The following is a 26,980-nucleotide window of genomic DNA, read 5'->3' as shown; positions in this document are numbered from 1 at the left end:
GATTCACGCTTTAGACGTACGATAGACTTTGTCCTATAATTATTTTCATTGGATTATTTACAACTGAATTATAATATAAGGTTAGTAAATTCATTTGACAATTGGTTTGCAACATAACACAAATAAATTAAACTTCAAGTTCCGCTTTTCTTTAAGGAGGATCTAGTTATCCATAATTCATCTCTCACATAATTTTAAGTTGTCAATTATCTCTCTCCCAAATGTTACGATATCTAACATTCATCCGAGTCTTATTGGGGATTCATCTTTATGCGTGTGGTGGAGTATTAAATCATAATCGCACATTCAAAGTTTTAGATATAAATTATTTGATTCCTCCACCAATTTGGCTTGATGCGTACAAGTGTTGTTACATGTTAAATAAGTTTATCTCATACCAAATTTATATTAAAAGATTTGTTCTCATAACTAATTGTTTAGCTACAATTGGAGACATACAATATCTGCTAAATCAACATTTATTATCAATGCAATTTTATACTTTAAAACTGTACTCTTAATTTAACAATTCGATAAACCAAACTTCAAAAAATCAATTTCTAAGTTGATAGCAAAGCACATATGACCATATCATAAATGCTACTATAAAATTATATAACTAAAGATGATCCACATGATAGGTGAACAATTTCATACTCATCTTTTCCTATGTTCCAAAAATTATGGGACACATCCGAACTTTAGCTTGTATTGATTAATATATCACGAGAACAAGAAACACACGAGAGTTCATGAAGAACTTTATATTTCTTCAATATATAACTATATGAACTCTCAATTATTTTTGCTTCACATTCGAACCAAATTGGTCAATTAGTACTGATCCTTATTCCAATAAATTTTTAGTTTATTGTATGTGATTCCATCATCATGCTCATGTTTGTTTACAACAAACAAGAGGAAAAAGTAGGCAACCTTTTACATACATTTTTATAATCCACTTTGACTGTAGTGATATGAAGATCTTAAATCTTTTCATAATTTATAGTCTCAATATAATAATTTCCTTTTAATCTTTTGAAAGTTAAATTATTTTTTTGAGACTTGCTACAATATCAATATTATTTCTCCGATAGTAACACAATATCTTTTTAGAACTTACAATTAATTTTGTGAACTACATCAAGTAATCCATGACATCATTTGTATGGGAGAAAATAATATTATTATTGTCATGCTCAAATTTATTACGGGCAAGATATGTTTTCTTCTTTACCTTGTCATACCATAGATATAAAATCAATGACAAATTTGTGTTGTCACAAAATAATATTATTCCGATCATCATCACATTTTAAAAAAATAATTATTATCTTATTTTTTTCTTTATTAGTATATGAGCACGTGCGTTCCACGTTTACTTCACAACGATGAATATGAACTAATAAAAAATCACAAAATTTTTTAAAATAATATTTGAGTTACGATAAAAATAGGAAAAATAAATTGATAAACGTTTTTTAGTATAAAAACTTATTAATAAAAGGACAATGCGCGATTTAACTTTTAAAAAAGTATTTGTAGTGTATAGTTACACTCGACATACATTTCAAGAAGATAAAATATTTGACATTAATTAGTAAAAGATGAAATTCTCCTTCTCATTAAGTATAATGCAATTAAGTAATTCAAATTTATAAATAAGTAATTTATTAGAAGGAAATAACTAAAGATTCAAAGTGCAATCATTGGTATACAAATTATGTAATTATACCAATAAAACATTAATATTTAATTAAATAAATCATATTTTAATTTAATGGAGAGCCAAAATGACACTATTAGAATTCTTACAGTTAAAAGTTTGTCAAAATATATTTTACATTTTTTTGTTAAAAAATTAATAGGAACAATATTTGGTCAAAGGATAAAGGATCTTCTAACTTCTTAAGCATTTTGGTATATCATGTAAGAATGATTCTTTACAAATATTTAAAATTTAAGATGCAAAAATGTAATTATTAATAATTTTAAATTAGAATATCTTGTAGGCGTTAGTTGTTTTACATGTCTCATAATCTTTTTGTATGATTGTATTTGTCTCATTTCCTAAAGCAAAAAATACACCCTTCAATCAAATATATTCTTAAAACAAAATTACATAAACAAAAAAAAAGTATTTTTCTATTGATAATGCAAATTGAAACAAGTTATAGTAATAAACATTCAACTTCTGACCATAAAAAAAAAGTTAAAATCTTTGGAAGACAAATTAATGAAAGTGATATTCAACTACATAAATGGAGGGGTTTTATCATAGTTCTGATCTCAACAAATAAGTAAAAAAAAACAGTTACATCAATCTTCGATATTCTAGTAATTAAAGTTTTATTCATCTCTATAATCACATTATGCCTTATAATCTTGACACAAATTTTTTTGCCTTGAAATTTTCTTCACTTGATTAAAACTTCTCTATTCTTCCACACACAAAAATTGTATGACATATAAATATTTCTATGAGAACTAATGTTAAAAGATTTGTATTTATAGGAAAAAAATATAGCTTTGAAATATGAAGATTCACTTACAAAGTTGAAAGGTCAACTATTACAAAAACTAAAGACAAATCTTAATTAAGAACGTAAATTAATTTAAAAGATAAATCATATACGTGTATCTATTTAAATGGATAACATTTCTTTTTCTATTTAACTCACATGTATACCAACTAAAAATATTATCGAAATTCTACTATTTACTGTTTAATTAATTAAATATTTAATAACATTTGAATTTAGTATAACTTTTTTTAATTAACATACAGGTAAAATTGTAATTCAATTTTAATGATGCATAATACGAACAGTCAAAATTCATTGAATCCCGAAATAAATATTAAATGAAAAAAATAATATTTTAAATAATTTCAAGAAAATAAATTAAATTAGGTATTTTATTTAAGTATTATTCTAAAGAAGTGCAAAAGTCATCAACATTTTTATTAAAAATGTAATTTAGTATTTAAATTAAATAGCTAAATATTTTTATAACATTTTAATTTATAATAAGGGTAAAATTTTAATTCAACTTTTAACTTTTTTGCTTCCCTCTTATAATAATACTAGTTATCAACACATGTTTTGCACGTGAGTTCCACAAATATATGTGAATATGTATATGTATGTATATATATATATATATATATATATATATATATATAAATATATATATATAGAGAGAGAGAGAGAGAGTATTAGTTACATTATGTATTTATTTAAATTACTTCTATTTAAACAAAAATATATTTTGCATAAACTATTCAAATATTATCAAACTTATCATGTATTAATAGAAGTTTTGTCAATTAAATAGCACTTAAAAGTATAATAACACAATAACAAAAGTAAAATAAAATTCATAACAATGCAAAATATACATAATTACATAAAAATATGGATTGCATATCGAATCCATTTTGACAACCATACCTTAACTCTAAAACTGTAATGACCCAGAATATTCTTTTTGGAAATTATGAATACAAGTGTAACTTCAGTTAACTACTGGATAGTTAATTAAATAAATTTGTCATCAAATAATACTCTATACACCATGGGTTGCTATCTAAAGAACTGTCGGTGGAGAAAACAAATAACGAAAAACATAGTGAATCAAGAGGTAAACTACTCGAGTTACTTCCCTTTCTATATAATTAATATGTTAGTTGGATGTCTGATTATTGATAACTTAAGATTGATTGTTGGAATATTGAAAAGGGGAAAAGGAAAAACTCATTAATGTGGCGAACAGTGAGGTGGAATGAAGGAAAATATGTAGTTATGAACAATAGTCTCTGTAGAAAATTTGATTAGTTATTTAATTTCCTAAGAACCTATCCGTTATTTTATTGTTATAATTAAATTAGTATAGGGACATTTATAATAAAGTAAGTGTGTTAGTGATGATTTCCATCAATCTGTAAGTTTTCGATAAAATTGGAGACAAGAAACAGTGTAATTATTATTATAATATATTTTGGATCAACTGGTCGTTTATGGAACTGAATGGTCATGTATATATTTTCAATACAATATGCACTACAGTTTTTAGTTAGATTAAGTCACGAAATTCTTGAGGTATTATTATACATATTCATTGGTTATAGACTAAGCATAGGATATAAATTCAGGGTCAGAATATAATATAATTATCTTTTCACATAAAAAGGTGTCGGAATTGTTTTTTTTTCTTTGGATAGAATTAAGTATTGAATATACTATATTACACGAACACTATTAGAATGGTGATATTGGAAAAGTTGAAGCTTAATCTTAGGCTTGAAACTTAGAAAACTTATACTAATATGGGTGTTATTAGTTTCGAAATATTATTGTGTTTATATACTTGAATAGATTGCATTAATTTAGCAGCTCAACGGAAAGGGAAGACTCAAGTCCCGGAGTGAATTGTTGATTAATTGAGGCAAGTAGTTTTCTAAACCCTTGTTAAGTGTATGAAATTCGTGTATATCCTTTTGTGGTGTTGAGAATGATTTAAAGACTTGTTGCTTATTTGTTGGTGTTGTATTCTATGTTGTAAATTGTGCTTTGGTATCAAAATAGTTATCTCCTCATTTTTCATTTGAGCATGTCATTTGGATTGTATTTGAGACATGGTTGTTATAAGAGGATGTACCATTTCGAGGGTCGTATCGCGCGCCACGATGAATATTATATTTCGAGGGACGTATCGCTCACCGCGACGGTTACTATTATCGAGGGTCTTGTCGTACGCCGCACGAATGCATGGACAGATATGTCCTCCATGAGTTCCAGACTAAGAGACAACGGTTGTGTATCATTAGGAAAGACATGCATCACTATTCTTGATATTGCATCTCATGGCATTACACATTTTTATTATTGATGAACTTAAACACGTGTTTTGCTGATATTGTGAGTGTTTTTCTATAAAACATGAGACAGATAAATATTGAGTTGTTATCGACAATATGTAAACTGATAAAGTGTGGTTGTTGAGTTGTGTGCTTGGTAAACTGTGAATTGTTAGACTGTAGGGTGGAGGTTCCGATAGGGTGTAAGGAGTACCTGTATTTGTTCACTTAACTTGTGTTTGGAGGTTTGCTTGATGGGTACCGCGTGATTTGGTACTCACCCCTTGCTTCTACAAATTTTTGTACGTTTTGAGCTTGAATCTTCGTGATACCTCCCTTTCTCTTCGTTTCCGAGATATATTGTGGAGAATTGTGAGGTAGCTGCTTGTCATCTTATCGAACTTTCATACTCCAGTTTATGAACTTGTTTTTACTTGAAAGACAATTTCACTTTAGACTCATATTTTATTTCAATTCTAATATTTACATTAGAGGCTTGTGCACGTGACAACCTGATTTTGGGGATTGAAGAATTAAGTTGACTTGTTTTCATAATAGAAAATGTTGTTGGATTGTTGTTTATTTCCGCACTTTGTTAGATACGTTTTAGGCTGACTTGTCTTGGTAGGATAAATCAAGTGTCATCACACCCATTTTTGGGTCGTGACAAATTGGTATCAGAGCCCCGGGTTCATAGGTCTCACGTGTATATGAGCCGAGTCTACGTAAAGTCTTAAGGATTAGTATGGAGACGTCTATACTTATATCTGAGAGGCCATAAAGACTATTAGAAAATTTCCTTTTTTTCATTCTTTCTCATCGTGCGTGGTTACCTTCTTTAGTATTGAGTTTTTGTATACTCTTTTGACAGATGACGAGGACTAGAGCTAATGTTACTGGTGGTAGAGGGGAGGCACTTCTCGAGGTAGTTGTGGAGGCCCCATCTAGGGTTAGGGGTAGAGCTCAAGCTAGAGGTCGTGCTCGTGGTACGATACTAGCCAGAGGTCGTGTTCGTGGAGCAGCACCAGTGAGAGGTCGTTCTAGAGAGGTCTTTACAAAGCCTCAGATTGATGATAGAGAGGATCAGGTTTCTCTAGAGCCCGCAGTCACACCTTTGCTTCAGGATACATTATTGAGGGTGTTAAGTGTGTTGGAGGGCTTTACTTAGACCTAAGAGCACTAGCAAGATCCAGTTGTTCAGGATGCAGTGGGGCAGCTAACAGTGGATCCCACGGTTCAAAATGATGTTGCACCAACAGTTGGGGGTTAAGTTGCACCAGTGTTTGTTCTGACAGAGGATGATCAGCGTAGCTATGAGAGATTTTGAAAGATGGACCCACCTCAGTTTCAGGGTGGGAAGAGCGAGGACGCTCATGAGTTTCTGACTACATGCTGAGAGTTACTAGAGGTGGTTGGATTAGCTGAGTCACATGGGGTTTGATATGCTACACTCCAGCTTCGTGGGCCAGCAAGAGAGTGGTGGATGACTTATTTGGGGGCTTTTCCAGTTGGATATCCTCCAATGACTTGGGAGAAGTTTTCTAGTGCATTCCATGATCGATTTATCCCTTGGAGCGTGACACGGGAGAGTCACTTGAGGTTTGAAAATCTGACACGGGATGGTTTACCTGTTACAGAGTATGATGCATGTTTTAGCCAGTTTTTTAGGCATGCGTTGACTATTATTTCTGATGAGACAAAGAGGATCCACAAATTTATGAGGAGATTGACTTTCTCTATCAGGTCAGCTGTGTTCCGGACATCTAGAAAGGGGGCTTTTTTCCAGTCCATTGTGAGGGACGCCAAAGAGGCAGAATTGATGGAGAGAGAGGAGTTGGGGACCCTAAAAAGGCCCGTACATCAAGTCAATTTCATGGTGCCTCATCTGGAGTTAGGGGATCACAAAGAGGGAATGGTTTCTTTCAGCAGTGGGGACCCATTCATGCATCTATGCCGACATTCGAAGGTGGTCCGACATCTAGGGGTTCTTATAGACCGGGTCTGGGCTCGTACGGTTCACAACATCGATCTATAGGTCGAGATAGTTATAGTGGGTTTTTAGGGTCCACACAGTAGTTCCTTAAACAAAGATTTTGCTTTACTTGTGGAGATCCTGATAACCTGATGCGGCAGTGTACTTCTCATAGGGGTCGTGGTGGGGCCCATCCTATCTCTTCATTTCAAACTAGGTCACCGGCACTGCAGGGTAGAGGTCATGATAGAGTTTAGTTAGGTAGAGGTAGTGGAGTTTCTAGTAAAGGTGTTGCAGCTCAGCAGAGTGGGGGTAGAGGAACCACCCAGGCTAGAGGTGGAAGAGGGGGCCACTGTTATGCTTTCCTAGGGAGAACTGCGGCGGAGACCTCTGATGTTGTTATTACATGTATCATCCCCATATGCCATTGACCTGCGTCTGTGTTGTTTGATCCAGGGTCTACATTCTCTTATGTGTCAACCTATTATTTGCTGCTGAATTTAATATAATATGTGATAGCATGAGTGTACCTATTCGTGTTTCTACACCCGTAGGTGAGCCCTTAGTGGTGGATCAAGTGTATCGATCCTGTCTTGTTTCTTTGGCTGGGTATGACACTTGGGTAGACTTAATCATTCTGGGGATGATAGACTTTGATGTTATCTTGGGTATAAATTGGATTTCTCCTTATCATGTTGTCCTTGATTGTAATGTTAAGACTGTGACTCTAGCGATGCTTGGTGTTTCGAGGGTTGAGTGGAAGGGTGTTAATGGTTCTTATCCTAAAATGGTCATCTTTTTTATCCGTGCTTGGAGATTGGTGGAGAGAGGGTGTTTGTCTTACGTAGATTTTATTCGGGATACTAGTGTTGAACCATCTCCCATGAACTCTGTTCCCGTGGTTCAAGAGTTTCCCGATGTATTTCCTTCTGATCTTCTAAGTGCTCCTCCCGATAGGAATATTGATTTTTCTATTGATTTGGAGCCGATCACTAAGACAATTTCTATCCCTCCCTATCGTATGGCTCCAACAGAGTTGAAAGAGTTGAAGGATCAATTGCAAGATTTATTAAGTAAGGGTTTTATTCGCCCTAGTGTATCACCTAAGGGTGCCCCTGTATTATTTGTGAAGAAGAAGGATGGACTATGAGGATGTGTATTGATTACAGACAGTTGAACAAGGTAACGGTGAAGAATAAGTATCCTCTTCCACGTATTAATGACTTATTTGATCAGCTACAGGTAGCATCATTGTTCTCTAAGATTGATTTGAGGTTTGGGTATCATCAGTTGAAGATTAGAGCATCAAGTATCCCTAAGACAACTTTTTAGACCCCGTATGGCATTATGAGTTCCTAGTGATGTCCTTCGAATTGACTAATGCCCCTGCAGCATTCATGGAGTTGATGAATGGGGTGTTTTGACCATACCTTGATTCTTTTGTGATTGTTTTCATCAATGACGTCTTGGTTTAATCCAAGACTGAGGAAGACCATGTTAGACACTTTAAGATTGTATTTTAGAGGTTGACAGAAAAGAAGTTATATGCCAAGTTCTCAAAGTGTGAGTTTTGGCTTACTTTTGTGACATTCGTGGGACACGTGGTGTCCAAGGAAGGTATTAGAGTAGATCCGGAAAACATTGAGGCAGTTAGAGGATGGACGCGGCCTACTTCACCTACTGAGATTTGGAGTTTTGTGGGATTGGCAGGCTATTATCGACGATTTGTTCAGAGTTTATCTACTATTGCAGCTCCATTGACTAGATTGACTCGACAGGATTTGGGATTTTCAGTGGTCTGATGAGTGTGAGAAGAGCTTTAAAAAGCTCAAGATTTTGTTGACTTCGGCTCCTATTTTGACTCTACCTAAGGAGGGTCTAGACATTACTGTGTATTGTGATGCTTCAGGATTTGGGTTGGGCAGTGTGTTGATGCGGAAGGGGAAAGTGATTTCTTATGCTTCAAGAAAGTTGAAGTCCCATGAGAAGAACTACCCTACTTATGATTTGGAGTTGGCGCCTGTGATATTTGTACTTAAGTTATGGCGTCATTATTTTTATGGGGTGCATTCTAAGATCTTCACTGATCATCAAAATATTCAGTATATCTTTAGTCAGAAGGATTTGAACTTGAGGCAACGGAGATGGCTTGAGTTGTTGAAAGACTATGATGTGACCATCTTGTATCTACGGGGAAGGTCAATGTTGTGGCTGATGCTCTGAGTAGGAAGACTCCTAGCATGGGGAGTCTTACATCGCTTAGTATTGAGGAGAGACCATCGGCTAGAGATGTGCAGATATTAGCTAACAGTTTTGTCCGCTTGTAGATTTTAGAAGAGAGTTACGGGATGATTGCTTTTATTGAGGATCGGTCTTCTTTAGTCGAGTAGATCCGTGCACACCAGTTTGATGATGAGAAGTTATGTCTCATTCGAGACAAAGTATTGAGAGAAAAAACTAAAGAGGTTGTCCTTGATTTTGATGGTGTCTTGAGGATCGAAGGCAGGATTTGTGTGCCCAAGATGGGCGATTTGATTAGATTAATTCTTGAGGAGGCTCATTGTTCTCGATATTCCATCCATCCGGGAAAGGCGAGGATGTATCATGATCTGAGTCATCATTACTTGTGGTATGGAATGAAGATGGATATTTCAGACTTTGTTTCGAGGTGTTTGACTTGCCAGCAGGTCAAGTGTGAGCACCAGCGGCTCGGCGGTGTATCTCAGAAGATGCATATTCCTACTTGGAAGTGGGAGTGGATTACTATGGACTTTGTTGTGGGTTTGCCTACCACAGTGGGTGGTTATGACTCTATTTGGGTTGTTGTTGATAGGCTGAACAAGTCTGCCCACTTTATTCCAGTTCGGGTGAAGTATACGGCAAAAAGTTAGTTGAGCTATATATCAGTCAGATTGTGCGACTACATGGAGTTTCTATTTCTATCATATCAAATCGAGGTTCACTATTTACTTCTTACTTCTGGAAGGCATTACAACATGGTCTGGTTACTCAGTTAGATATGAGTACATCCTTTCACCCTCAGATAGATAGTTAGTCTGAGCGCACGATTCAGGTGTTGGAAGATATGCTTCGAGCATGTGCGATCAATTTCGATGATAGATGGGATCAACATTTACCCTTAGCAGAGTTTGCCTACAGTAACAGTTATCACTCTAGTATCCAGATGGCCCCTCATATTGGTTGGTTTGATTCAGCGGAGATGGACTCTTTGGATACAGACTTGCTTAGAGTTGCTATGGATAAATTTTGTATGATTCAGTATAGACTGTTGACAGCTCAGAGTCGATAGAAGAGTTATGCAGATCGAAGAGTTAGAGCCTTAGTATTTATGAAGGGTGATCATGTTTTGCTTCGAGTATCACCCATAAAGAGTGTGATGAGGTTCGGAAAGAAGGGCAGACTTAGTCCTAGATTCATTGGACCTTTTGAGATTTTAAGCCGAGTGGGAAAGGTGGCCTATAAGTTAGCCTTGCCACTTAGTTTGCCTGCAGTTCATCCTATTTTTCATGTCTCTATGCTTCGGAAGTACATTACGGATGAATCTCATGTGCTTTTACTTGATTCTGTGGAGTTGGGTCCAGAGTTGATATTTGAGGAGGAGCCTATAACTATTTTGGATAGGCATGTTCGAAAGCTTAGAACCAAGGAGATTGCTTCAGTGAAGGTGCAGTGGAAGCACCGATCTGTGGGAGAGACAACTTGGGAGACAGAGTCTGCGTTCTAGATATTCACAACTTTTTTAAGCTTCATGTACTTTCTTTCACCTTATGCTCGAGGACGAACATGATTTTTAGTGGTGGATAATGTAATGACCCGGAATATTTTTTTTTGGAAATTATGAATACTAGTGTTACTTGAGTTAACTATTGGATAGTTAATGAACTAAATTTATCATTAAATATAATCTACACAACATGGGTTAAAAGTGAATTACATTATTTGGGGTTAACATATGGGTCATAACTAAAAAAAAAGAATAAGAAGAGGAGAACGTGGTTGCTATCGAAAGAATTGATGGCGGAGAAAACAAACAAAGGAAAACTTAGTGAATCAAGACGTAAAGTAGCCGAGTTTCTTCCCTTTTTATATAATTAATATATTAGTTGGATGTCTGATTATTGATAACTTAAGATTGATTGTTGGAATATTGAAAAGGGGAAAAGGACAAAACTCATTAATGGGGTGAACAGTGAGGTGGAATGAAGAAAAATATGTAGTTATCAACAATAGTCCCTGTAGAAAATGTGATTAGTTATTTGATTTCCTATGAGCCTATCCATTATTTTATTATTATGATTAAATTATTATAGTGACATTTATAATTAAGTGTGTCAGTGATGATTTCCATGATGCTTTGCATCGATCCGAAAGTTTTCGATAAAATTAGAGACAAGAAACAGTGTAATAATTATTCTAATATATTTTAGATCTATTGGTCGCTTATGGAACTGAATGGTTAGTAGTTATATATATATATATATATTCAATACAATCTACACTACGATTTCCAGTTAGAACAAGTCACGAAATTCTTGAGGTATTATTATACATTGTCATTGGCTATGGATCAAGTATAGGCCGTAATTTGAGGGTCGAAATATAATATAATTATCTATTAACATAAAAAGATGTTAGAATTGTTTTGTTTTTCTTTGGATAGAATTAAGCATTGAATATACTATATTACATGAACACTATTAGAATGGTGATATTGGAGAAGTTGAAACTTAACCTTAGGCTTGAAACTTAGGAAACTTATACTAATATGGGTGTTATTAGTTTCAAAATCTTATTGTGTTTATGTACTTGAATAGATTGCATTAATTTAGAAGCTCAACGGAAAGGGAAGGCTCAAGTCCCGGAGTGAATTGTTGATTAATAGAGGCAAGTGGATTTCTAAACCCTTGTTAAGCGTATGAAATTCGTGTATTTCCTTGTGTGGTATTGAGAATGATTTGGAGACTTGTTGCTTATTTGTTGGTGTTGTATTCTGTGTTGTAAATTGTGCTTTGTTATCAAAATGATTATCTCCTCATTTTTCATTTGAGCATGTCATTTGCATTGTATTTGAGACATGATTGTGATAAGAGGATGTACCATTTCAAGGGTCGTATCGTGCGTTGTGATGGATATTATATTTCGAGGGACGTATTGCTCGCCGCAACGGTTACTATTATCGAGGGTCGTGTCATGCACCGCGACAGATGCATAGACAAATATGTCCCCCATGGGTCCCAGACTGAGAGACAACGGGTGTGTATCATTAGGAAAGACATGCATCACTATACTTGACATTGCATCTCATGCCATTAAATATTTTTATTAGTGATGAACTTGAACACGTTTTTGATGATATTATGAGTGTTTTTCTAGACTGTTGAATATTGAGTTTTTATTGAGAATATGTAAGCTGATAGAGTGTGGGTGTTGAGTTGTGTGCTTGGTAAACTGTGAATTGTTATACTGTAGGGTGGAGGTTCTGATAGGGTGTAAGGAGTACCCGTATTTGGTTCACTTAACTTGTATTTAAAGGTTTGCTTATTGGATACCGCTTGATTTGGTACTCACCCCTTGCTTTTACAAATTTTTGTAGGTTACGAGCCAAGATCTTCGTGATACCTCTCAGTCTCTTCGTTTTCGAGGCATCTTGTGGAGGATTGTGAGGAGAGCTGTTTGTCATCTCAGCAAACTTTCATACTCCAGTTTATGACTTTGTTTTACTTGAAAGACAATTTCATTTTAGACTCATAATTTATTTCAATTCTAATATTTCATTAGAGGCTTGTGCACGTGACAACCTGATTTTGGGGATTGAAGAATTAAGTTGACTTGTTTTCATAATAGAAACTGTTGTTGGATTGTTATTTGTTTCCCCACTTTGTTAGATATTGGGTTTCAGACTGACTTGTCCTGATGGGATAAGACAAGTGTCATCACACCCATTTTGGATCGTGACAAAAATAAAAAAGAAAAACTTAAAATCATAATCTAACACAAAAAACATCTAAAGGAATACATAAGTCATATCTTATACTGTTAAGTTTAACAGTTGAACTAATTTGTAAGAAAGTTTCTCTTTTAATTTCAGAATGAATCTATTTGTTTTTCTCCCTAATTGGCTTTTTGACGACATGTATTCATATCTTAATCTAGGAAGAAGAAAAGAGAATAGAAAATGATAGAAAAGAAAAGAATGTGATGGGCCTAGGAAGCAATTAACTGGTATTTATAGTGATATTTGATTGTCTTTTCACCTACTAATTTTTTTTTAATGAGACACATTGAATCATGATAAATAAATTTATTTTAGTTTCAAAATTCAAGGAATCACAAAATTTGAAGAGTTTCATACATTACTTTTTCATAATAGATAAATTTATGTTTATATCAAAATTCAAAGAATCACAAAATTCGAAGAGTTTCATACATTATTGTTTTCTACTCTAATTTAATTTAACCTTATTAATTATAATTATAATGTCATAACTAAAAAATTAAAGTGTAGTTGTTGGACTTCATATTCTACCATTATGTAATAAAATATTAGTATTTAAAAAATAATAATTTATTTTAATTTAGTAAAGGAGCAAAATGGTAATCCAACTTTGATGGTTAAAGCTTCCCACTTATAATAATATATGATGATAATTTATATTAAAACATAACATATACTTACGATGTACTCAAAGTTCCTGACCAAATGAAATGCCAAAATATTTTCTTTTATTCTCTCAAACCTCCCGTAAAGGTCGAATGTGAAATTTATCTAGCTGTACATAAATATGTTCTTATCCATACTTTTAATCATATTTTAAAACATTCACTTTAAGAATGGGAAAACAATCACGATGTTTACCGCAAGTCATATTTTCGTCATAATGGATTAGTTATTTGTATGTGCTTCATAACTTTATATTATAAGTTCTATGTCATGTCTTTGAAATTCCATCATATTTTCATGCACACTCAACATCACTTTGAAAGGTCAAGTGTCCACCATTTTATATTCCTTTCTATTGATGGTAGATTTATAAACTTATCAAATTAGATCGTTCGGCAATTACGTGTCCAATGACCTTCTTTACCATTTTAATTATAAAAGTTATCTTAACATTTTGAAGGACTATTTGGAGAACTCATATATTTATTAAATTGTTAAAAATTGTTAGAATATATATAAAGATTATAAAAATTTCTTCCTTAAAAATAACTAAGAGTTGTTGCTTAAAAAATTACTTTTTTTATTAACGATTACTCATTATATTTATATTTGGCTCATCAGTTAAGAAAATAATTATTAACATGATTATTTACCGTATTATCTATATTAATTGATGTTCATTCTTAGGGCTTGAAAAATAATTCGACGATTAAGAGAGTTTTATACGACGATTAAGAGTAAATTACCATCTTATCCCGACTCTTAACAGTTAATTACATCTTATCCCTACTCTTTTTAAATTAAAAAAATCTTTTTAATTTAATTGAAAATTCAGATACATTTCAAAATGTCGCGATATATCATGTTTCAATTTTGAACACATCATCGTGTCTCAATTTTTATTTTTATCACTGAACGTTCCAATGTAGAGATTTTTGTAAAATTTTCAAATGCTAGGAATTTTAGTTTGTCAAAAATGGCATATAAAATTAAAATTATAGAAAATATTTGACGAGTAAATATAAAAAGGATAGAGTTTTACGTTAAGGGTGTGTTTGGTTCCTAGAAAATGTTTTCTTGGAAAATAAATAAATTTCTAACTTATTTTCTCATGTTTTGTTGGTGAGAAGAAAACATTTTTTAATGTTTGGTTGGTAAACGAAAAATATTTTTCATAAAATATATTTTATTTGTTGCTTGAGACTATAAAATACACTTTAAGGAAAATAATTGCTATCCAAAAAACAACCCTGATAATTGATCTAGGACCCGATCTCGACACTCAAACTAGGATAAGACTCGCTTTCTTCGTTCCGTAAACGAGAGAAAGTCAGAAGAAAAACACGTTTTCTATGTGCGAAATACAAAAGTGGAGAAGATGATCGTTCGAATATCCGATCTTGAGATCTGACCTATGACCTTAACTAGGAAAATTATTTTCAAAAATAATTTTTTTCTAAAAATAATTTTTACGAGGTGGGATAGGTATGGGAGTTGTATAAAATTTGAAATTTTTTTTAAAAAAATTAACGAGAATGACCTGAGTGGGATAGCTATGGTGGTGGCACAAAAATAAACTTTTGAAATTTTGAAATGTTTTCAAAGATATTTTTCTAAAAAGAAAAAGTTTTACAGGGTGGCCTTTTTAGGGGGGGTGGAGGGGCGTGAGGTAAAAAATAGATTAGAAATATTTTTCAAAAATAAGTTTTTTGGATGGGATAGGGAGGTAGGGATGCATGAGGGAAAAAGAATCATAAATTTGAAATTTTTAATATTTTTTTTTGAATGGGAGGGTGCGATACGGAGTTTGGATAAGAATAAAAAGAAATTAAAGGATCAAGTATGGTTTTGAAAAATATTTTTCTTAGTTGTGCATGTGAATGATTTTTCTTAAATTTGAAGAAATATTTGATCTGAAAGTGGAGTTGATATGTCATTCGTTGCGAAAGTAGCTCATATATACTCTTACCGTTATACAAACAGCTCATGTATATCCCAACCATTACAAAATGAGCTCATTTATATCCTTTATTTGACGGAAGTGACAAAATTAGTTTTAAATTTATATTTAGGCTTTTATTTTTTAAAAAAAATTATTTAGGGGTATATATGATTCTTCTAGCAAATTTCAAAGTATATTTTAGTCTTTTTCATACATAAATTATTTTTTAAACTTTTTTTTATTATAATTATTTAAATTTCTTATTCTTATTTTTATTTTTTCTTTCATACATAAATTATTTTTTTGACTTTATATATATACATATATATATACATATATTTGAGGAGAATTAAATATACTTATTTGTGATTACATTCTTTTTTGAAAAAAATAAAACTAATTTTTTTTTCATTTTCATCAGAGAAAAAAGGTATACGTGAGTCATTTGTATATAAGTTAGGATATAAATTCATAAAGAGGGTATATTAACTCTAAAGGATAAAATTGAAGAATATATCAAATGGTGTTCCTACCATTTTAAGCCAACTAAGAAAATTGAAAATGTATATGCCAAACACACTCTAAAACTAGTGTTCAAATGTTGTCTTTTACGATAACCTTTTAGTGGAAAGGCGGCCGCGTGTCGCCCAAAAGATATACTCTATACTACTGCCGTCTACCGATTTCACAGCTATATATTCATTTCCTATACAATCTGTTTTCGCAGGTTTTGTTCCAATTTCAAGGTGTTGTTGCTTCCCCAATTCACAGAGAATTGAAATTGGTGAATTTGATATGGCTGGAAAGATTATGCATGCTGTTCAGTACGACTCTTATGACGGTGGAGCCGCTGCCTTGAAGGTATTTTCACCTTTCGCTTAGCAAAAACACTTGCTTCCCTTTTTCTTTTCCTCTTTTCATATATTTGGTTCATCTTTTGGCGTTTGACTGTTTAGGGTAATTGGTATTGTGGTTTCTCGATAACAAATGCTACTAGTATCTCTTAGATGATAGTGATCTACTCTGAGCAATTTAAGATCCAACTGTTCATTTTAATGTGTTTCTTTAAGAAAAAAAAGACTTTTTTTTCAACTTCTTGTGTAAAATAAGTGATAAATATTTGTGTGGGTTTAAATCATTTCATTAAAATTAAAATTGACATGGAAATGTGTATTCTTTTTGGAATTGATTTAAAAGGAATTAAAATTGACGTAGAAATGTGTATTCTTTTTGGAATTAATTTAAAAGGGATGTCAACAAACTGGGATAGTCCTCGGATCAGTCATCTGAGCACAAAAATTGAGTGTAGTGCATATAAAATATCATTTGAGGTGTAGAAATGTGTTTCTTTGAGACCATTTGGATTTTGAGTCTTGACATAATATAACTCTTGATTCCACGAAGTAGAACTTTGAAGGACTTTTCTATGTCTGTAAAAGAGAACAAGGCTATACAGATGGACCTTATTGCGTCTATTTAGGATACTGAAATCTATGTTTGAGTAATGATTGCAGTTATTGATCATATTATATTGCACTTCCTCTAATGAGACTGCTCTATACTCAGTAGTAGCACAGTTCTAATATATAAACCTTTTTTATTGTGTGCATGCCATTGCTTCTTGCAGCATGTGGAAGTTCCTGTCCCAACTCCGAAGAAGGATGAGGTCTTGCTAAAACTCGAGGCTGCAAGCATAAATCCTGTTGACTGGAAAATTCAGAAGGGCATGCTTCGTCCCCTTCTTCCTACCAAGTTTCCTTTTATTCCTAGTAAGTTCAATCGTCAATTACATTTAGACATTTTGTTAGAATTTCCTTGCGCTGTGTCTTTAGTCCTTTTTGGTGTTGTTTGTGGTCGCCTTGTGTTTGATGTTCTTAATGTTTTCTGCATCAGCCTTGTTATGAGGAACTCTGTCTAACAGTCTTAAGTATCTCAAATACTCTATGCTACCTATCAGAAATCATCTCCTTTTACAAGTTAATATAGTTTTTTCTTCTTGTTTCCTTTTCTATACCCTGGGCTGATGTAATATCTTTTGGATGGGACATGGGTGTTCGTATATTGAGGAAATCTTTTGTTGCTTGTTTTTTCTGCCAAAAACAAAAATTGCCTTGGTAGTTGGCTGCTTAGGTTATGCAAGGCTGGCATAAACATCTAGAAGACCTATTTACTTGGGGAACTGATAGAGTTGGTAGGAAGGAATGTATAGAAGCTATTCTGCAACACTAATGTAAATTTGTGAATTGGGATAGGACATGTCATCAGCGTATAGTATCTGGAAGATTGAGAATGGTAACATAAAAAAGTAAAGAATTTGATTGGCAAACGATTTGTGGCCATAAAGTTGGTAGAAATGGAATTTAATTTGCTTGTGTAGTATTTAATGAGTGAGTGGCTCTGAAAAATAAATGGAGCTAAAGTTTGAGGCCACCAGTATGATAGACTTCGCATAATAACATCAACTATTGTTAATGGTAATGTACTTGAGTAGGAATTAACTGGCAAAACATCAAGACGGCCTGCTCATTATCTTTATGGAGTAATTTCCCTAATGCATTGTAATATGCATTTTATTCTTGTTGGTTTACGGTTCTCTAAACTTATTTTGGTTGTAACAGCTACCGACGTGGGAGGAGAGGTTGTAGAGGTAGGATCTAATGTAAAAAGCTTCAAGGCTGGTGACAAGGTTGTGGCTATGCTCAATACCCTGGTTGGTCAAATTCTTTTCATATGTCTTATTTTCGCTACATCTCTCTTACATTTTGGACCTTGGTTTAAACCAGTAAGCGAGGGACCTGCTCAGAGTTTACATTCGTTTTCTATGGATGTTGTTATTGTTCCTTGTTCGCTGCCTATGGTTCAATGCTACTTAGTTTTGTTTTTGGTTTACTTTTGGGGGCCAAGTCCCCTCATTCAAACCCTCCTCCCCATGGGACTGCAGTATTTTCCAACTGACTTGAATCTTAACCGTTTTGGTTGGAAGTGGAGGCACCATGGGTAGAGCAACCTGCTCATCTTAACTTTGTAATATTCCTCCTCATTAACTAATTCATTTTACTTTGAATAGTCATGTGGTGATACTGTGTTTTATCGTTTATGATTGATGGATCTTCATGAGCTTTGATACAGAATGGAGGTGGATTGGCTGAATATGCGGTGGCTAATGAGAGTTTGACTGTTCCAAGACCCGCTGAAGTATCAGCTGCAGAAGGTGCAGGTCTTGTTATTGCAGGTCTTACAGCTCTTCAGGCCTTTGTCAATCCTGCTGAGGTTAAGCTCGATGGAACTGGACCCCGGAAGAACATTCTAGTTACGGCTGCTTCGGGTGGTGTCGGTCACTATGCTGTTCAACTGGCAAAACTTTGTAACACCCATGTTACTGCCACCTGTGGAGCGCGCAATATTGATTTTGTGAAGAGCTTAGGAGCTGATGAGGTTCTTGATTACAAGACCCCAGAGGGAGCAGCTCTTAAGAGTCCGTCAGGGCAAAAGTATGATGCAGTGATTCACTGCACGACAGGCATCCCTTGGTCTACCTTTGAGCCTAATTTAAGTTCGAGTGGAAAGGTGGTCGATATAACTCCTGGAGTTAATGCCATGTGGACCTTTGCAGTAAAGAAATTAACCTTCTCAAAGAAACAGTTGGTGCCACTGCTTCTGATTCCGAAGAAGGAAAACCTGGAATTGATTGTTGGGCTTGTGAAGGAAGGGAAACTTAAAACCGTGGTCGACTCCAGATTTCCTCTGAGCAAGGCAGAAGATGCTTGGAGCAAGAGTATTGATGGACATGCTACCGGAAAGATTGTTGTGGAGCCATAGAGTACTGGTCTAAAAAGGCTTGTGTGCAGTTTGTCATCTGGCTTATCATATATTATTAGGGAAAAGGATAAAAATGCCCTTAAGCTATTAGAAATAGCTCAAAAATGTCCTTCTTCCATCTATTGGATTAAAAATGCCCTTTCATCCATCTATTTGGATTAAAAATGTTCTTAGAGTAAAATTTCAACCTAAAATATCCCTCCATTTAAGAGAAGCTGATGTGGTAAAAATAATATTTAAAATTTCATGTGTTCGCATTATGATTATTGGTCCACATGTAATTACACCCAATTTCATTTTCAATAATATCCATTAATCCAAACCTATTTCTAAAAGATCCTACTTTTTCTTTCTTCATCTTTTTTCTATAAAATTATTTGGAGAATTAATAAAATACTATCAAATTCTTTCGGTAAATTACTGAAATTCTAATCTTTAAAAAAAAGGTTATAAAAATTCTATATATCATCATTCTCTCGAAAAAAATATTAATTGACCTACTAATTTTATGATAGTAAAGATAAGTACAATTTAATTTGTATCTCAAAACGTATCAAAAGAATGAGTGGATTTGATGAAATGGGAACAAAAAAAAATCATACATTCAATCTCCCATGGAAGCAAGACATTCATCAAATCAAGCCATGTTGTTTATCACATTTTTTTTAAAAAAAATGGAGCCTTTAACAGTTGAGGAGGAGTTCAATCTCCAATTAGCTCACGAAAGATTTTGAATTTTTTAGAGAAATGCTTGGAACTTCATGTTGTTGTATTGATTGTTTTGATATTATTTTATTAATATTTCAAATAATTTTTTTAGAAAAAAGATGAAGAAAGTGGGAGAAATGGGTTTGGATTTGGGTTTGGGTTAATGGGTATGATTATGAATGAAAGTGGGTCTAATATATGTGGATCAATAAAATAATGCCACACATTTAACTAAAATATATATATTTGTCACATCAGCTTCTGTTAAAGGTAAGGGCAATTTTAGGCTTAAATTTGACTCTAAAGGCATTTTTGATCCAAATAGGTAGATGAGAGGGCATTTTTGATCCAATAGATAGAAGAAGGACATTTTTGAGTCATTTTCAATACGTTAAGGACATTTTTGACCCTTTTCCCATATTATTATAAGAGGAAACCAAAAAAGTTAAAAGTTAAATTACAATTTTACCCTTTTTATAAATTAAAATGTTATAAAAATATTTAACTATTTGATTTGAATATTAAATTACATTATTTTAATAAAAATGCTAATGACTTTTGCACTTCTTTAGAATAATTTTTAATTAAAGTTTTTAATTTAATTTAATTTTACCTCTATATTAATTAAAAAAAGTTATAAAACATCATATATATATATATATATATATATATATATATATATATATATATATATATATTATTAAATATTTAATTAATTAAACAGTAAATAGTAGAATTTCTATAATATTTTTAGTTGGTATACATGTGAGTAAATTAAATAAAAAAAATAAAAAAAAAGTTATTCCTTTAAATAGATACATGTATATGGTTTGTCTTCTAAATTAATTTTTGTTCTTAATTAATATTTGTCTTCAAGTTTTGTAACACTTGACCTTTCAATTTTGTAAGTGAATCTTCATATTCCAAAGCTATATTTTTTTCTATAAATACAAAGCTTTTAACATTATTTTCATAGAAAGATTTATATGTGATACAATTTTTGAGTGTGGAAGACTAGAGAAGCTTTAATCAAGTGAAGAAAATTTCAAGGCAAGAAGATTTGTGTCGAGATTACAAGGCATAATGTGATTATAGAGATGAATAACACTTTAATTACTAGAATAGTGAAGCTTGATGTATTTGTTTTTTTTTACTTATTTGTTGAGATCACAACTATGATAAAATCCTCCATTTATGTAGTTGAATATCACTTCCATTAACTTGTCTTCCAAAGATTTTAACTTTTTTTTATGGTCAAAAGTTGAATGTTTATTACTATAACTTTGTTTCAATTCACATTATCAATAAAAAGAATAGAGAAAAGATTGTCTTAGAATTTTTTCATTTTTCGTTGGTAGCCTTACGCTAAACTTGCGCTATATATGATACTTTTTCTTTGTATTTGTAATTTTGTTTTAAGAATATAATTGATTGAAGGGTGTATTTTTTGCTTTAGAAAATGAGACAAATAAAATCATAAAAATAGTGTATAAGGCATGTAAAACAACTAATGCCTACAAGATATATTAATAATTATATTTTTGCAGCTTAAATTTTAAATATTTGTGAAAGATCATTCTTACATGTGCTTGCGGATAAAATCTATAATTTTTAGACAAGTTTCATTAAAATTATCATTAGATCCAAATCCCAAATTCAAAAAATGATACACCAAAATGCTTAAGAAGTTACATGATCTTTTATCCTTTGACCAAATATTGCTCCTATTAAAAAAAAAATGTAAAATATATTTTAACAAACTTTTAGTTGTAAGAATACTAATATTATCATTTTGGCTCTCCATTAAATTAAAATCTGATTTAGTTGATTACATATTAATATTTTATTTGTATAATTACATAATTTAAATATCAATCATTGCACTTTAAATCTTTAGTTATTTCCTTCTAATAAGTTTCTTTTTTATAAATTTGAATTACTTAATTTCATTCTACTTAATGAGAAGGAGAATTTCATCTTTTACTAATTACTGTCAAATATTTTATCTTCTTGAAATGTATATCCTGTGTAACTATTAATTTAATTTCAATTTATTGTATGAGATAAGAGAGACATTTTAAGGAAAATTTTCAATATTTTTACTCTATTCTATAAGATAAAAAAGACATTTTAAGAAAGTTAATCATAAGATAGTGTGCCTCCATGTTTGTTTTTGCAACTTTATTTTGTCTTTTAAAACAAATAAAAAATTTCTATACCAAAATTATAATAAAGGAAGGACTAAATGCAAAAAGAAAATCTTCAAGTTAACTATACACTACAAACATTTTTTTAAAAAGTTAAATCGCGCATTTGCCTTTTATCAATAAGTTTATTCATTAAAAACGTTTATCATTTTACTTTTCATATTTGTTATTATAACTCAAATATTATTTTTTTAAAAATTATATAATTTTTTAATAGTTCATATTCATTGTTATGAAGTAAACGTGCAACGCACGTGCTCATATACTAGTATCACTTATAAACAAAAGCTAAAAACTAAGAACAATTAAGTTCTATTTTATAATTCTAAGTCCTAATAGTTATTCTAAATCTAGTCCTCTTAAAAACGTCACAAACACAGGCACGCACGTGCATGAGCGCACATCCAAGGAACTTTTTTTTAATTTGACAGACAAGGGGGTTGTGATGCAAGAAGCATTGTGAGGAGTCTGGACTGAAGTTAAGTTCACAAAAAAGGTGCAGCGTGGGACTCATCTCATGGTCTATTCTAGAGCTATGTTTTCTTCATTTTAGTCCGATTTACTTTGCTTTTATGTTCTAATCCATCGTATAGGTCTTCTCTTCTTGTCATTGGCTTGAATTCAACCTAATTATGTCCACTAGTTATCAAATCATATCATTAATATAGACAAGGATATTCACAAAAATTATACTAGAAACTAAGCTAAAATATGAAAAAAAGTATGGTACTTGACTACGTAAATACACCCCAGATCATTACCACTAATATATTAGTTGTAATATAATAGATGATTTAAAATATAGATTTTAGTCTATTATTATTCATTGATGATTAAATCATTGATTCATAAAAGTATAAATATCATGTACACAACCTAAGATAAAAATTGAACGAGTCATTGATATGATGTAATACAAGTATAAATATAATTTGTTTTGATTATGAAAACAATATAGTTCCAAATTATAAATATACTCTTTAATACTAATTACTAAAATAAAATTTTGATTACAATTCCTAACATATAAAGATTATTTTGTATTAAATTATATTAATTTCTTAAATTTATCATATTTAGAGAGTTGAAACAGTTTTTATTTTTCTTTTTTAGAAAATATTCTAATAATTATTATCATATTATTTTTTGTCTGAGTTTATATGAAGACATATATTATTGTATTAGGTAAGAAAAATATTTACCAAGTTATTTTAAACCATTAAATTTTAAAAAGTTCAATTCCATGTCAAGTCAAAGGTTAGCAAGTTGCATTTACTGATGTTGATGGACACACTACCACTCATCTTGGATTTTGCCCTTTTAAGAGAATAGTCGTGGATAGGCGGCCGCGTGTGCCCCAATAGATACACTCTAATGCTACCGCCGATTCACATGTATATATATTCCAATCTTATCCATCAGCCTCGCCCATTTTGCTCCAATTTGAGAGAGAATTGAAATTGGTGAATCTGATATGGCTATGCATGCTGTTCAATACGACTCTTACGGCAGCGGCTCCGCTGGATTGAAGGTATTTTCACATTCCGCTTTGCAAAACAATTATTTTTTTTCTTTTTCGTATCAGTAATTATGTTTGGTTGATTCTTTGGGACGTCATTGCAGAGAAAGCATATTGTTATTCCTTTTTTGTGTAATTTGTTTTAAACACTTCCGCTAATGAGGCTGCTCTATACTGATCAGAAGTAGAAACAGTAGTTCTAATATTAAAACTCTTGCAGCATGTGGAAGTTCCTGTACCTACTCCGAAGAAGGATGAAGTCTTGGTAAAAGTGGAGGCTACAAGCATAAATCCTTTGACTGGAAAATTCAGAAGGGCATGCTTCGTCCACTTCTTCCTACCAAGTTTCCTTTTATTCCTTGTAAGTTCAATCATCTACACATTTTGTTAGAATTTCATTGCACTCTATTTTTTGTGCTTTTTGGTTTAGATTGCAGTTGCCTTGTGTTTCATGTTTTTCACATCACCCATCTCTACAAAGTGTTTGAAAAGTTAATGTCGAAAAAGAGATCTATCAAGCTTACTGAACCCCTCCATTAATGGAGGGAGATGAATTCTGTAAACTGTAAACAGATGAAATGAAGAAGATTGATTTGGGGAAAAGAAAGTATCTTATTCCAATTACTAGCATCCATATCTATACATGTATAAGAGATCAAGTAAAATATCTAATCTATAGAATTTAATCCTAACCAACTCAACTAACTCTGTATGGAACAATTAATTTACTGTATCTACCAATCTGATCCTCTAACAAACTGAAATAGTGCATCATCTCAACACCCCCTCTCAAGTTGGAGGTGAGGATGTCACAGCCAACTTGCTTAAGACATGCGTGTGTTTAATTCCTGTGAGAGCCTTGGTTAGAATGTCGGCCAACTGATTGACCGTAGAAATGTGGTGCAAAGATATGAATCCATCTTGTAGCTTATCACGAACAAAGTGACAATCTATCTCAATATGTTTAGTTCGTTCATGAAATACTGAGTTTCGAGCAATATGAGCAGCAACTTGACTATCACAAAACACTGGTGTAGCATCAGAACATGGAATGGTCAGTTCAATCAGCAATCTTCTAAGCCAAACCAATTCTCCAACAACTTTCCTGATGGACCTATATTCTGCTTCGGCAGATGATAATGACACAGTTTCTTGCTTCTTAAACTTCCAGCTAATAGGACAATCTCCTAGTAGAACAAGGTATCCACTGACTGATTTCCTGGAATCTGGACATGAAGCCCAATCAGTGTCACAATAGGCTTTGAGGTCATAGGTTGGAGCATTTGACAAAAATAAACCCAAAGTAGGATCACTTTTCTAGTATCTGAGGACATGTATGGCAGCCTTGAAGTGGGGTTCTCTAGGAGACTGCATAAACTGGCTCAAGTGTTGCATACTATAGGCAATGTCCAAACGTGTGTCGCTGAGAAAGTTTAGTTTTCCAACTAACTTCCTATAGTGAGTAGGATCAGGTAATAATGCCCCTTCTGAAGCATGCAATTTTAATGGTAATGTACTCGAATGGGAAGTTAAAAGGCAAAGACATCAGGACAGCCTGGCCATTATCTTTAATTTTATGGAGTAATTGCTTAAATGCATTGTAATATGCATTTTTATTCGTGTTGATTTTTGGTTCTAAACTGACTTTTGGTTGTAACAGCTATCGACGTGGGAGGAGAGGTTGTAGAGGTAGGATCTAATGTAAAAAGATTCAAGGCTGGTGACAAGGTTGTGGCTATGCTCAATGCCCTGGTTGGTCCAATTCTTTTCAAATGCTTTCCTTTCGCTACATCTCTCTTACATTTTGGAGCTTGGTTGAAACTTAGTAGGTGAGGGACCTGCTCAGGGTTTACATTCGTCTTCTACGGATATTGTGTTGTTTCTGTTCACTGCCAAGTCCCCTCATTGAAAATTCAAATCATCCTCCCCACGAAACTACACCACTGACTTGAATCCTAACAGTTTGGTTGGAAGTGGAGGCACTATGGCTAGAGCAATCTGCTCACTCATCTTGACTTTGTAGTATTCCTCCTCATTAGCTAAATCATTTTACTTTGAATAGTCATGTTGTAATATTGTGTTCTATCGCTTATGATTGATGTATCTTTCATGAGCTTTGATACAGAATGGAGGTGGATCGGCTGAATATGCGGTGGCTAATGAGAGTTTGACTGTTCCAAGACTCGCTGAAGTATCAGCTGCAGAAGGTGCAGGTCTTATTGTTGCAGGTCTTACAGCTCTTCAGGCCCTTGTCAATCATTCTGAGGTAAAGCTCAATGGAACTGGACCCCGGAAGAACATTCTATTTACGGCTGCCTCAGGTGGCGTCGGTCACTATGCTGTTCAATTGGCAAAACTTGGTAACACTCATGTTACTGCCACCTGTGGAGTGCGCAACATTGATCTTGTGAAGAGCTTAGGAGCAGATGAAGTTCTTGATTACAATACCCCAGAGGGAGCAGCTCTTAAGAGTCCGTCAGGCCAAAAATATGATGCAGTGATTCACTGCACAACAGGCATCCCTTGGTCTACCTTTGAGCCTAATTTAAGTTCAAGCGGAAATGTGATAGATATAACTCCTGCAGTTTGCGCCATGTGGACCTTTGCGGTAAAGAAATTGACCTTCTCAAAGAAACAGTTGGTGCCACTGGTTTTAATTCTGAAGAAGGAGAATCTGGAATTGATTGTTGGGCTTGTGAAGGAAGGGAAACTGAAAACAGTAATCGACTCAAAATTTCCTCTGAGCAAGGCTGAAGATGCTTGGAGCAAGAGTATTGATGGACATGCCACCGGAAAGATTATTGTGGAGCCATAGAGCAGTGTTCTCCCAAATTATGTAATAAAATGTTTGCGAGGCTTGTGCAGTATGACCAAATAAATATATTCAGCTGTAACAACTTCTATTTGCCTCCTATGTATCATCTTACCTGATAATTGTGTTTACTACGTGGCATTTTACCTGTATTACAAAGTATATACGTGCATACTTGTCTAATATTATACAACTTTAAATATTTATTTGTATACACCTAAACTAAAATAACATAGTTATCAATTAAAATGTATATATGTTTTTCCCTTTCACAATCCTAACTGATGATAAATGGAAACAGAATAGTTGAAATGAAAATTGACATTTTCTTAATGACCGGTGGATTTCTAATCAACTATCGCCCAATATAAAATGTATATATGTTTTTCCCTTTCACAATCCTAACTGATGATAAATGGAAACAGAATAGTTGAAATGAAAATTGACATTTCTTAATGACT

General features: G+C 32.9%; 3 protein-coding genes and 1 pseudogene across 3 annotated transcripts; all 4 read left to right on the top strand.

Moving 5' to 3' along the window:
* Positions 1-5,729: 5,729 nt before the first annotated feature.
* On the top strand, positions 5,730-9,721 carry LOC138338554 (uncharacterized). The gene is made up of 6 exons (XM_069289528.1): positions 5,730-5,945; positions 6,315-6,773; positions 7,549-7,947; positions 8,073-8,139; positions 8,541-8,626; positions 9,221-9,721. The coding sequence occupies exons 1-6, from the start codon at positions 5,730-5,732 to the stop codon at positions 9,719-9,721; spliced, it is 1,728 nt and encodes a 575-aa protein (XP_069145629.1).
* A 458-nt stretch (positions 9,722-10,179) lies between these two features.
* LOC138338553 (uncharacterized) lies at positions 10,180-10,575 on the top strand. Its single transcript, XM_069289527.1, has one exon. The coding sequence runs from the start codon at positions 10,180-10,182 to the stop codon at positions 10,573-10,575; it is 396 nt and encodes a 131-aa protein (XP_069145628.1).
* Positions 10,576-15,970: 5,395 nt separating this feature from the next.
* On the top strand, positions 15,971-19,608 carry LOC101268312 (chloroplast envelope quinone oxidoreductase homolog). The gene is made up of 4 exons (XM_010327980.4): positions 15,971-16,315; positions 17,082-17,223; positions 18,073-18,164; positions 18,584-19,608. The coding sequence occupies exons 1-4, from the start codon at positions 16,250-16,252 to the stop codon at positions 19,271-19,273; spliced, it is 990 nt and encodes a 329-aa protein (XP_010326282.1). The 5' UTR covers positions 15,971-16,249; the 3' UTR covers positions 19,274-19,608.
* Positions 19,609-23,510: 3,902 nt separating this feature from the next.
* Positions 23,511-26,681, top strand: LOC101268795 (chloroplast envelope quinone oxidoreductase homolog; annotated as a pseudogene).
* The last annotated feature ends 299 nt before the right edge of the window (positions 26,682-26,980 follow it).

Source organism: Solanum lycopersicum, chromosome 9, assembly GCF_036512215.1.
Source record: "Solanum lycopersicum chromosome 9, SLM_r2.1".
In the NCBI taxonomy this organism is placed as follows: domain Eukaryota; kingdom Viridiplantae; phylum Streptophyta; class Magnoliopsida; order Solanales; family Solanaceae; genus Solanum; species Solanum lycopersicum.
The sequence above is the reverse complement of the archived record's forward strand: the minus strand, read 5'-3'. Positions and strand labels throughout refer to the sequence as shown.

What these genes read in the sequence shown, in the direction of transcription:
- LOC138338554 (XM_069289528.1), top strand. Translation starts at nt 5,730, where the DNA reads ATGACGAGGACTAGAGCTAATGTTACTGGTGGTAGAGGGGAGGCACTT. An exon ending in GTTGAAGATTAGAGCATCAA is followed by an intron (nt 8,140 to 8,540) that starts GTATCCCTAAGA and finishes TGGGATTGGCAG; the next exon opens with GCTATTATCGACGATTTGTT. An exon ending in AGGATTTGGGATTTTCAGTG is followed by an intron (nt 8,627 to 9,220) that starts GTCTGATGAGTG and finishes TTAGTCGAGTAG; the next exon opens with ATCCGTGCACACCAGTTTGA.
- LOC138338553 (XM_069289527.1), top strand. Translation starts at nt 10,180, where the DNA reads ATGAAGGGTGATCATGTTTTGCTTCGAGTATCACCCATAAAGAGTGTG.
- LOC101268312 (XM_010327980.4), top strand. Translation starts at nt 16,250, where the DNA reads ATGGCTGGAAAGATTATGCATGCTGTTCAGTACGACTCTTATGACGGT. An exon ending in GTGGAGCCGCTGCCTTGAAG is followed by an intron (nt 16,316 to 17,081) that starts GTATTTTCACCT and finishes TGCTTCTTGCAG; the next exon opens with CATGTGGAAGTTCCTGTCCC. An exon ending in TGGCTATGCTCAATACCCTG is followed by an intron (nt 18,165 to 18,583) that starts GTTGGTCAAATT and finishes GCTTTGATACAG; the next exon opens with AATGGAGGTGGATTGGCTGA.